General features: G+C 34.9%; 1 protein-coding gene across 1 annotated transcript; it reads left to right on the plus strand.

Annotated features, from left to right (window-relative positions):
• Positions 1–5965: 5965 nt before the first annotated feature.
• LOC132177160 (uncharacterized) lies at positions 5966–8403 on the plus strand. The gene is made up of 3 exons (XM_088515243.1): positions 5966–6010; positions 6530–7888; positions 7982–8403. Exons 2-3 carry the CDS (start codon positions 6544–6546, stop codon positions 8401–8403), a joined length of 1767 nt encoding a protein of 588 aa, XP_088371369.1. The 5' UTR covers positions 5966–6010; positions 6530–6543.
• Positions 8404–12582: the final 4179 nt, after the last annotated feature.

A 12582-nucleotide genomic window follows, 5' to 3' on the forward strand; every position in this document is an offset into this window, starting at 1 on the left:
CTTATTGTATATATTTTTCATTTGATTATGTCTCAATGTCTACTTACATGTTTTAGAAAAATCGTATCCATTCTGTTTGTTTTTTGTTTTTTTAGGAAAATTGAGTAACATTTATAGATCACTAACAAAACATATTCCAATCAACCTCTAGTCACAGCTAAAGACAAAACAGCAGTCTACAAATGTTTAGCCTGCAAAGTAGGGCCGGCAATTTTGACACGACCCGCGAATCCGACACGAACACGACACGAAAAAACAGGTATTGGGTTTGGGCTAATCGGGTTCGGGTCGTAATCGGGTCTACTCGATTAAGACCCGGAAATTTCGTGTCTGGCGGGTCGACCCGTCGGGTCTGGCGGGTCGACCCAACAGACTCGCATAATATCCGGGTCTGGCGGGTCGACCCGCCAGACCTGGTTTTTTTTTTCTTCTTTTTTTTCTTTTTTTTTCTGGAATCTGGACCCGCCGACCCGGTTATTTTTTTCTTGGTTTTTTTCTGGACCCGGCAGCAGCTCACGCACGAGTTCCCAGCTCCTTCTCCTTGATTCTAGCTGTGTGTCATCTCCGATTGCTTGTATTATTATTGCTTTAGCATTTATTAGGATTTTCTTTTCTTTTTAAATATTCTTCATCTGGGTATTTGCATTGATAAGGATTTGAAATGATTCTTGGGATTTATGTTGATTTTATAATAACTTTCTTCTTTCTCTATGTAATAAAATTACAGATGAAATTCTAATGTCTACTAATGAAGAACTCTCTAAGCATTGATGCCATTGTTTGTTTCGGATAGCAAATTTGTGATCTTTAGAAAAACTTTACTGTACTTTACCTTGTCGTTGCTAAAATGAAAATCACTTAAATTATAACTATTCTATTATATTACACATTTTGATAAATGTATTTGCACAATTAAATAAGGGTCTTGGTCTTCTATGGCTCTCATGGAATTCAAAAATATTGAGTCTTGCCCCAGGGTTGGATGCTAAAAAAAATGTCTGAGAATTTGTATCTTTGTTCAAATTAATTTTTTAACACTTTTGTTACATGTGGGACTAAATTATAAGTGGACTATTTTAATAAATGAACTTACTTGTTTTAACTTTTAACTTTTAAGTGTAGGTGAAATTATGAGTTTAGTAATTTATTTTGGAGTACAATTTGTCAATCACGGTCACTTTCCAATTTTTTTTTTTTTTCTTATCCTTTATTAAAGCCTTTAATCTCTTAGAACTCAATTTTTTGCATTGACTATATTGATGTATTAGTATTATTATTACAATTTTGAATTTTAATTTTTTTTTAAAAAAAAAAAATTATAGTTTAGGGTAATCGGGTCGTGTCGGGTCGTGTCTACCCGTTTATACCCGGTTATTTTAAACGGGTAAAACGGGTCGTGTCGGGTTACCCGGTTATTTTCGTGTCATAATCGTGTCAAACCCGATTACCCGTTTAGCTAAACGGGTCGTGTCTGAGTATAGGCTAATCGTGTAACGGGTACCCGCGGGTCATAATCGGGTCGTGTATGGGTACCCATTTTGCCACCCCTACCTCAGTGAGTGCAAAGTCTTCTTCTTCCAATGTTTCAAACTCAATGAGATAACATATTTCCAGCTAGTAGGAAGTTTCAAAACACCACATTTCTGCATGACAAAAGCCCAAATTCTCTTGCTAACACCACAAGCACAAAATAAATGCTCTGTCCTCAATCATACACACTTCACATCCCCTTGAAAACCCCATTGCAGCAACTTGTACCAAATCAGAGGAAACCAATCCACCGCATCATGGTTCTCCCTAATTGCATTCCAGGTATCGGAACTAGAATAAATCCCAGTTCTAGAAGCCACCCCGATCGGCTTAATTATCTTTCTCCCCAATTCTGAGCAGAGAAAGACTAGTTTGAATATCCTTGTAGTTGTGGGCACTAAACCTCTTTCTTTCTACGGTTGACACAGCAACTTTGTGCTCATTCTCATTTTCTCAAGCTCATTTTACAACTCTCATCATTACTGATATCATTGGCATTGATGAAAATTCTTAGCTTGGAGAGAGTGAAAATTATGTTTTATTAAGATGCTGAACCAGTCAATACTTCACAAAATTGTGAAGAATGTATGAGCAAACTAACATATATTAAGCCGACTCTGTAGTTAAAACTCTTAATTTGCAACTACTTTTCTCATACAAAGTAATCATATATATACTCTGGTGATCAACGTTTTAGGTTCAAAAATCATAGATAAAGATCATGAGCTGATTAATTGCTTGAATAAACAAATATATATAATTGTAATGGTAGTTACAGTATAATAAATTTTGTTAATTTTTCTATGCCTTTCAATAATATTCTTCTTTTTTGTTTTTCTTTCTTGTTATTATTGAAATTTTGTGATTGCTTTTAATTAACAATAATTTATGGCCTGCCTAGTAATCTTTTTTTTTTTTTTTTTTTTTTTTCCAAAAAACTCACTGGGTAGGCTTAAAACATGGTGAAAGAGGCCAATTAATTTGCAGCCTGAGGATGCCCCTGATTTAGTGTTGACCCTTGCCTGCACGTTTCCTAATTAATTAAGACCAAGTTGAATTTTATGAGGTTTGACAATATGCAGCATATGAGGGAAGGGTTTGTTCAAGTCAGAACTTCTCATAACTTCATGATTTTGATCCAATTGCACCTTAAATCCTCCATCTCTTCTTCCTTTCTGTCTAGATCCTCCAGCTTGGCCCCCTTGCCTGATCCAAATTAAGGACGGATTGTAACGATTGATGTTCACAAGCATCCAATATTTCAGAAAAGTCTCCAACCTATTCTTTGTTTTTTTCTTTTTTTGCTCTAACAAATTGCACCACAAGATTAATTAATTTGCCTTTTTATTTTATTTTTCATCGGACTTTTTTGGAGGGCCTGGCAACTTATAAAAATGATTCTGGTCCAAGTGCAAAAAATCAAAATTTGGCCCCTTGTTTATTGTGATAGTTGACCCTGAGCCTGCACATAGAAAAATATATCAGCTTCAAACCCAGGATTCTATGTTCACCTGGCTTGGGCAATGAGCTAGGTGTAGCACCTTCTTCTCAATGGCATATAGTTTCAATATAATAAAATTTTGTTAATTTTTATATGCCTTTCAATAATATTCTTCTTCTTTTTTTTCTTTTCTTTTGGTATTGTGAACTTTTTTGACTGCTTTCAATTAACATAATTTATGGCCTACCTAGTAATCTTTTTATTTTTATTTTTCGTGAAAGAGGCCAATTTGTAGCCTTAGAAAGCCTGATAGAGAGATGTTAATACAGAGAAAAACAGGCATTCTCATGAGGCCTCCTTCCCCAATTAGTCCACATTTTCTACTGCGGCAATTTGTAGCATGTCGTAAAAAAGTGTCATCCAAAGAAGAAGAGCACTCCTCCACCTAATAATTGTAAGAGTCGTAAAAATATCAATAAAGATTCCAACCTATTCTATTTTCATTTTTTGCTCTACCAATTCTGTTTATTTTGCACATACAAAAGAAAAGAAGAAGAAGAAGAAGAAGAGGAGATCGAAGAAAAGTACGTGTAGAGACAAAGAAAAGAAGAAATTAAGGATTGATCAATTAACTAGGTTCTTTATAACCCACCTACCTTTGTCCTAGTTTCATAGGCACAACTATGTATATATATATAAAATCAAAATTGATTAAGAATGTATTATGTTTTTTGGATTAATTGTTCTAATCGCTAAAATATCATAGTAACTAATGATTGATATATTAATTTGGAAGATGTTGATGGTGTTGGAATTAAGACTTGGCAGCGCTGTTGAACTCCATAATTGCTATGACCACTAAACATTATTTTAAACACCTTTTTATGTGTTGAAATTGTATTACTATCGATGTTATATTCAACTTAAGTGTGGTGCAATTATCCGGACCACTTTCCAAATCCGTAATGTTTTTTGAAGGCTATATTTGCTTCTTCTTTCTTCTTCTTCTTTTTTTTTTTTTTGATATAAATGTCTGTAGGAAACTAAATTGATTCGTAAAAATCTTTCATTGATCAAAATTTATTACTTTAACCAACAACTTAAGAATAAGGAACATGTTAAAATCCTTAAATTTCACTCCAATTTCTGCTTTGCCCCCCCTCCCACAACTACCCCAGTGGTTGTTGTTGCTGCCAAGCAAAGCAATGATTTGAGTAGGGTTGAAGGGTATTTCGAAGGTCATGTCCATGTTCACGTCCCATGCATTGAGGTTCGGATAGGGTTGAAGGATCTCGCGACGGTCATGCCCCTACCCCTGCCCTTTGTTTTGGTGCTTATACCGTTTTATGTGGCCCTTTTATTGGCTTTTACTCAAGATCTAGAGGCCCTAGTCATTTATGATCCCTTTTGGATCATTTCTAAACCTATTTCCTATTTTCTGTTTTTAGATTCAGCTCAGTCTTTATTTCTTTTGGATTTGTTGTTAGAGAGCCTATCATTTTTTGGTTTTTGATTCATTATAACCCTTCTCCTATTTACTCAGGAAAATAAAAATTCCGCTCTGTTAGATATTCGAACAATGTTTGTGACGGTTCTCGTTTTTTATTATTTAAATTTCTTTTCGGTTTTATTGTATTTAAGAGTTAGAGGCTTTTAGGGTGTAGGCTACAACTTGGAAAATTTGATTGTGACATATAATTACTTTGCTGTTGCACTCCATTATAATGTAGCCAATTTTTTTCTCTCCAAAATGTAATACCATATACTTTATGTGGTATTCTTCCGTAATCTATGAAATCATGGTGTTAATTGTAGACTTCGAGATATTTTCATGTTTATAAGAGAATATGTTTTTTTTTTGAACAAATATTGCTATACTTTGCTTTGTTCGTAACTCTTTTACTTTATTCCTTTTCTTTTTCTCACATATTATTGCACTACTTCTAGCATACTAGTAAACATATATGTTTCTATAAGTAGTCATTCTTTATTAGTTCAGCAAATAAAGTAGTGTGAGCGAGACAGGGGAAGAAGTCTAGAAGATCCCCTGTTCTCTTACGGAGCTCGCGGGCTGGATCTCTCTTTGGGCCCATCGGCCTTGCACCTTGTTCCTTGGTCCAATGGGCCTATATTCTGATGATACACCGTAACACATGATCAATCATTTTAAGCTTTCTTAACTTATTTCTTTAGCATCAATGCTTCATGATCTATCTCCAATTTCACGTGATTTATAAAATGCAGCAATTGAATAGTTCAAAGAATGCAAAGAAATCATGTAATTTGGCTACCTAGAATCTTATTTTATTTTTTCTTTCCTTTTTTCCCATTTTTCCAAAGAAAATAATTCGGCTGCTTCTAGTTTGCTTGCACGCTTCCATTAATTCTTCAGTGTTAAATTCGATTGTGTTTTTCTTTTCCAATTGAGTAAAAAATTCATGTAATTGGAAGGATATTCAAACAATTCATTGTATCAGAGTGTCTCGATATTTATAACACACAACTAGTTGAAAAGCTTAAAATTCTATTCATTTTTCTATTGAATTTAGGAGTTAAAAGGCTTATGAATGTAGGCTACAACTTGGCAAATTTAATTGTATTTCTTACATGCAATAAATTTAGTAAACACATATATATGTTTCTATGTACGTACTCAAGGATGCTATAACTTCAATTTCATTAGCTCTTAATTTTGGTGAGGCCGACAATAGATATGATCATGAGCTCTCAAGAAAAGAATGTGTGAAAATGAAGGAAAGAATAAAGCAATAGAATAAAATAAAGAAGCATTAAAATATACATACATAAGAGGGGGAATAAGAAAAGAAAAAGGTATATATGGAGACAAAGAAAAGAATAAATAAGGAAGAGAAGAAAAAGAGAAGAAAAGAATGTGTAGAGGCAAAGAAAAGAAGAAAGAATCGACCAACTAACTTCTTTATAAACCACCTCTGTCATAGTTTTGGAGGCACAGCAAATTTGTATTTTCTTGTACCAAAAATTGCACAAGAAGCTTGAAGTTTTATAGTAGCCAGCCAGGTACAACACTCTCTTCTTAATTTGTATATAGCATGCATTTCAATGATTATTTGTTGAAGCTCAAAAGTTGATCAGTTTATAGTATCTGTTATTCCTCAATTTGATTGCAACCCACTTCTCTCATTCTATTTTGTTATTAATTAGTTTACTAATTTTTATTAACTAATTTGACTTGTCTCATTAATAACAAACAACTTGCAGATCGCCTTTGAAATATTTTGTCATTTTCCTTATTTTTAATTATATCATAGACAATAGACAGTAATGTAATTGACCGACTCCCATGAATATCACCATGGGAGATTGATGTTTTATTTGTTTATAGAAACATCCTTATTAATTACCCTGTGCTTACTTTGTTGGCTGACGTCTTTTGATGTTTATATATCTGGTGATGACGTCTTTCTCTTGTAACTCTGCTCCAATATATACCACGCAGTAGTTTTTAGCATATTTAATAATGTTTACAAATCTTAAATACTAACTACCTGTATATGGTCTCGTTGTTTTGTGTTTAAGAGAGTGAGAGAGAGATGGAGGTCGGAGATCGTCGATGGCATCGCTTGATCTTCTGCGAGGAGCTGGAAAACAATGGTGAGCAGAATTATGTTCGTTGCATTGCGTGCGAGAAATCAGTATTGGGATGTCCTGCCTACAAATGCTTGGAATGCAACTTCCATCAACACAAATCATGCACTGAGCCATCACACAAGGTAAATAATAAAATCCAACATAATTTGGGGGAGAGACATCACATGATGTTCATTGAAGAGTTGGACAACACTGGCAACGAGAAAGTTGTTTGCTTAGGATGCGAGGAAGCAGTATTTGGTCCCACTTACAAATGCTCCATACCCAAATGCACCTTCCACCTTCACAAATCGTGCATTGAACTATCCCACAAGATACAACACCCCATGCACCTTGAACACACCATGTTTCTCCAACTGCCATCATCGTTTAATTGTTGTGATGTTTGCCGCCTAGATTGCGACAGATCCTTCTTCTACCGTTGTTTCCTTTGCGATTTTGACATCGACGTCAAATGTGTTTCCCGTTGGCGAATCAGTGCTGATGACTGCAACCAACACGCACTCTTTCCCATGCGGAAGGAGATTCAATTCACTTGCGAAACCTGTGCTGAGGAAAGCAAAGGTATCGCCTACCAATGTAACATTTGCCGAGTCTTGATTCATAGAAAGTGTGCTCAATTTCTACAGTACACCATCAAAATTAAGACACATGATCACTCCCTCACTCGCACCTATTCTCTTCGTCAAGTCAAGAAGGAGGACATCGTATTCTGTAAACTGTGCTATAGAAAGGTGAATACAGAGTATGCAGCTTATTCTTGTCGAAAATGTGATTATATTGTTCACTTGGGTTGTGCATATGGGCTTGAAGACAACTCTAGTTCGACCATTGAGCCGGTAGCTAGTAATTCCATTGGCTATGAATCTCATTTGGTTCATTTGGTGGAGAGGATCAATCTAAAAGAGGGTGAAAGAGCTGGTCCTCAAGAGATCAAACATTTCAGTCACCCACAACATAGCTTAATCCTCAACAATGAAAAGCTCATGGATGACATGCGTTGTGAGGCATGTATGCAATTTATAATCTCTGTCCCGTTTTACGGTTGTTCACTATGCAACTTCTTTGTACATAACAGATGTGCTAGACTACCCACAACCATTAAGCGAGGGCTATTTCACGAACATTCGCTCACCCTCCTCTCACAAGCATCGTCCGTGAGTGGATTGTTTTGGTGCGATGCTTGTGAACGTTATCGACATGGCTTCAGGTACAAATGCAACGAGTGTGATTATTACAAATTAGACATTCAATGTTGTTTAATTCCAGAAACCCTTGAACATGAAGGTCACCAACACATCATCTTTCTTAGTATGAGCCGTTCTCACGAAACTTGCATTGCTTGTGGCAGAAGTACTATTATGAACTTCGTCTGCACTTATTGCAATGAGTTCGCCTTGTGTATTAGATGTGCAACTCTTCCACTCGTGGCCAAATGTGAATATGATATACATCTCCTAAAACTCTCATATACACGTGAAGATAATTTTGGAGATTATTATTGCCTAATTTGTGAAGAAGAAAGAGATCATCCAGATAATTGGTTCTATTACTGTGTAAAATGCAACTTTTCTTCTCATGTCCGATGCGTTCTTGGGGAGAATCCATGCATTAACTACGGAAGAACTTTCACGAATGAAGATCACAAGCATCCTCTCACTGTTGTCCAAAAGAGTGAGCATTCTCCTCCATGTGACGTATGTGGTGAGCATTTTTATGACGGCATGGCCTTAGAATGTACTCAATGCAAATGTAACATCCATCATTCGCATGATTTGAGTCGTATAAGTAAAAGAGAGTAAAGTAACTTTTTTTTGCTTAATTAGTTGACATATGTACGTGTGTGAAAGAGAGCAAGAAGCTTATTGACAGTTATTGTATATAATTTATTTTGACATATATTGCTTACGACTGAAACTCTTTGCTTATATATTAATATTATTGGATTTTGTTTCGATGTCTACTGTAAGTGTTTTAGAGAAATCTTAATTACTTAACCTCTCTCCAACATATTGTTTTTACTGCAAGTTGTTTTAGGTTGCTGAACCGGTTAATACTATATATACAAATTTGTGAAAAATGTATGTGCAAAATTGCTGAACCGGTCACGTGGACTCTGTAGTTAAAAATCTTTGAAACTACTTTTCTCATACAAAGTAATTAAACATATACTCGAGTTATCAACCTTTGTAGGTTCATAGATATTTATAAAGATCATGAGATGATTAATTGCTCAAATAAGCTAAAATTTATATAATGGTAATGGTAGTTAAAAGATAAGAAATTTTGTTAGTTTTTATATCTTTCAATAATATTCTTTTTCCATTTTCTTTCTTGATATTATGAACCTATGTGATTGCTTTTAATTAAAAATAATTTATGGCCTTAGCTATTAATCTCTTTTTTTTTTTTTTTTTTTTTAAAAAAGTTCACTCAACCCTCTTGAAATTCCATCACTTTTGCAATTACCCTATAAAGTTCAAAAACTCTCAATTTAGTGTATCTAACTTCCAAAGTTCCAATTTTTCCAATGTCAATCATCCGTTAAATTTTTCGGTTAAATAATAAGGGAGGAGTGTCAAAATTACCAAAATACCCCAAATATTTATTTTTGAAAAAAAAAAATGAAATAATTCTAAACATTCGAATTTGCACCCTTAATTAGGAAGGACCTAATTTAGTATTGGCCTTTACCTGTACTTATCCTAATTAAGACAATATACCATACGTGGGAAGGGTTTCTTCAAGTGAACTTCTCATAACTGCATGATTTTGGTCCAAATGCACCTTCAAAAATATTTTGCCATTAAAAAGAATCCCAAAGTCTTAATAATTAAACACCAAACAGATTAAACTGATCATAGAAATTGTCTAACCAAAAAGCATTGTCCAAACTATGAATAAAAACATTTTTGGGTCATCTTAACTTAGGAGGACCTTCAATAGGATTTGAATGCTCCTTAAATTTCCTTGCAAAAGAGTGAACTCAACAAATTCATATTACCCCATGTCAAGAGGGGGGAAAACTAGGGCTCATATATATTAACACAAAGAAGGATCATGTTTTCTTTGTCATAACAAGTTACATTGCCAAGAATCTAGAAATGAAAATTAACAATAATACAAAAAATCAATCAAAATCACAAAATACTTGAGTTGAGTAGATTGGTTGATCTTCTATATGTTCTGGCATGAAATCATGTCGTGTCAGGATTCCAACAATTGGAGGCCTCTGCAATCAAAGTGTAAGAATTTCAACACTAGTTATACATTTATTGGTATTTGTGAGTTTCAAATATATTTTATGGTAGAGAGACAGAGACATAGAGAGAGAGAGAGAGAGAGATGTTTACCCCTGGCGTCTTTGGCACAACCAACAAATGCCTAAGGCCAACCTCTCGAAAGAGAAGTGCAGCTTTAGCTAAACACATTGTCTCCACAACTGTGTATGGGGAGGAATTAGTTATGGGATGGAGATCAACATACATCTCCATCTCCTCTTCCTTTATGTCTAAATCCTCCAGCTTCACTCCTTTGCCTGATCCTGCCTTTGCAAAATCATGGGCATTAAACCTCTTCATCATCTCAGATCCAGTCATCACCCTCTGCCTTGTGAACTTCTTTCCTTTAAGTAATACCAGTAGATGAGACCTCAAAACAAGCCCGCACAACTCCGGAGCATCAGAGAAAGGTGGCTCATCAATCACAGGAAACTCGTTATGACTAGTTATTTTAAGAGCATGTAATATAGTCCCCACTTTTTCAACACCAGAAAATGTAACTAAAGGACCAGAAACAACATCACTGGCAACTAAGTGCCTCATGTATGGTTCTGCATGGGCTTCCATATATGGTAACCCCTTAATTTTCACAATTTGGTCACACACCCTTGTTGAAACTGTCAGCCACAGTTTTCGAAATAAGAAGAACTAGCATCACCAATGGGAGCATCAATAGATCATTTGTAAGAACTAGAAAATGTAATTTTCTGGTGTTGAAAACCCTCAGAACTACTGCTACTACAGCAGTCGTAAAAAATGTCCTCCAAAGAAGAGCACTCCTCCACCTAAAAGTCAAATAGAAGACACTAATTACCTTGAAAAATAAAGGAGATGAGAACCTCATGGTCTATGCTTATACCATAATTCCAAGAGAATCAGTGAATTTACATCAACCAGATTAAATAGTAAACTAAACTTTCTGCAATTAAGTTATTGGAATTGCTAAAAAGTACGGCGCCTGCGTGCAGAAATGCTACAAGTTTTCTCAGGTTTCATGAGAGATCAAATTAGCTCATCAAGTCCAAAGGAGTTATGGACAATTGTAACGATTGATGTTCACAAGCATCCAATATATCAGAAAAGTCTCCAACCTATTCGATTTTCATTTTTTGCTCTAACAAATTAAACTCTGTTTATTTTGTACATCAAATGAAATCACAAGACAAAGAAACAAAGTAAAAAAAATTTAAAAAATGCATATCAAATTAGGCTGCATGACTCTCAGAGGAACTTGAAAATAATCTGAGGTGGCTATCGCACATGGTTTTCTTTCCTAAGATTTTTTTTTTTTTTTTCTTCCAAAGCTTTAAGCTGGAAGTTTTTCAATTTATATCTGTATGTGTTCTTCCACCAAGAAAACTTGTTTTAGTAATCTAATAATTTTGTATGTCTAAAACAGCTCATTGTGAATATCTAGCAGCTGCTAATATAACACCAAACAGAGAGAGAGAGAGAAAGAGAGAGACCCCACCAACTGATTTGGTGCAGAAAATTATTAAGGCTTTAAATTGATCTTACCTTCCAAATTTGGTTTCAGGGTTGGATATTTTTTATTTATTTTCCTTTGGGGCAAGAAGAAAGGAATAGGGTCAGAGAATTAGAACCTCCAATTTTTATAGTGACAACATTCAGAACATCCGATTGAATGAAAGGAAAGATCTCTAGTATCCCCCACATAACAAAGAACTCAAGGCACTAAAGCAATCAGAAGCAGAAGTTTCACAATTTACGAGTAATAGCAGCATAACAACTTGGAAGATTTATTATTGTGTTTGTCCTGCATCAGGCCCCTTGTTTATTGTGATAGTTGACCCTGATCTTGCATATAGAAATGTATCAATTTCAAACCCAGGATTCTATGTTCACCTGGCTTGGACAATGAGCAAGGTAGCACCTTCTTCTCAATGGATGCCATAAAATAAATTTTATACTAGGAAATAGCTTCCATTAAATTTGCATAAATCCTTTTTATTTTTTGGATACGCAACATAGATCTAGTTGTTGCCTGGGAAGTCTTGCATAAATCCTGGATGGCTATATGCACATCCCATAAGCAATTCAATTGAATCTAAAACCTGACTGCGTTGTCGTCATCTTCATCATTCAGCTAAGACCAAGTTGTATATATATCTCTCAATAATATTCTCTTCTCTCTTTTTTCTTTCTTGGTATTATGAACTTTTGTGACTGCTTTTAATTAACAATAATTTATGGCCTGGTAATCTTTTTTTTTTTTTTTTTTTTTTTCCCTGAAACTCATTGGTAGGCTTAAATGGTGAAAGAGGCCAATTTGCAGCCTTAGGAAGGCCCTGATTAAGTGTTGGGCTTTACCTGCACTTATCCTTAACTAAGACCTAGTTGAATTTTATGAGTTAAGACAATATGCCTTATGAGGGAGGGGTTTCTTTTAAGTCCCAAGGCCAAGGGGATAGACTTTGTTACATGGTTTATAGTAAAGTCCATGGACAAATCATTTGTTAAATGCATCCTTGCGTGCAAACTTGCTAGCATAGCGCCACAAATTGTTAAATATAATGGTCTTCACAACCTTTGCACAACTTCATGATTTTGGTCCAATTGCACCTTAATTATTAATTTCCATTAAAAAAGATTCCCGAAGTCTTAAGCACTGAAAGACTAAACAGATCATAGAAATTGTCTAACCAAAACAAGGAGATCATAGAAGTTGAAACAAATGAT

The sequence above is a fragment of the Corylus avellana genome, chromosome 4, assembly GCF_965113065.1.
Source record: "Corylus avellana chromosome 4, dhCorAvel1.hap1.2, whole genome shotgun sequence".
Classification (NCBI taxonomy): Eukaryota; Viridiplantae; Streptophyta; class Magnoliopsida; order Fagales; family Betulaceae; genus Corylus; species Corylus avellana.

What these genes read in the sequence shown, in the direction of transcription:
- LOC132177160 (XM_088515243.1), top strand. Translation starts at nt 6,544, where the DNA reads ATGGAGGTCGGAGATCGTCGATGGCATCGCTTGATCTTCTGCGAGGAG. An exon ending in AGAAACCCTTGAACATGAAG is followed by an intron (nt 7,889 to 7,981) that starts GTCACCAACACA and finishes TCGTCTGCACTT; the next exon opens with ATTGCAATGAGTTCGCCTTG.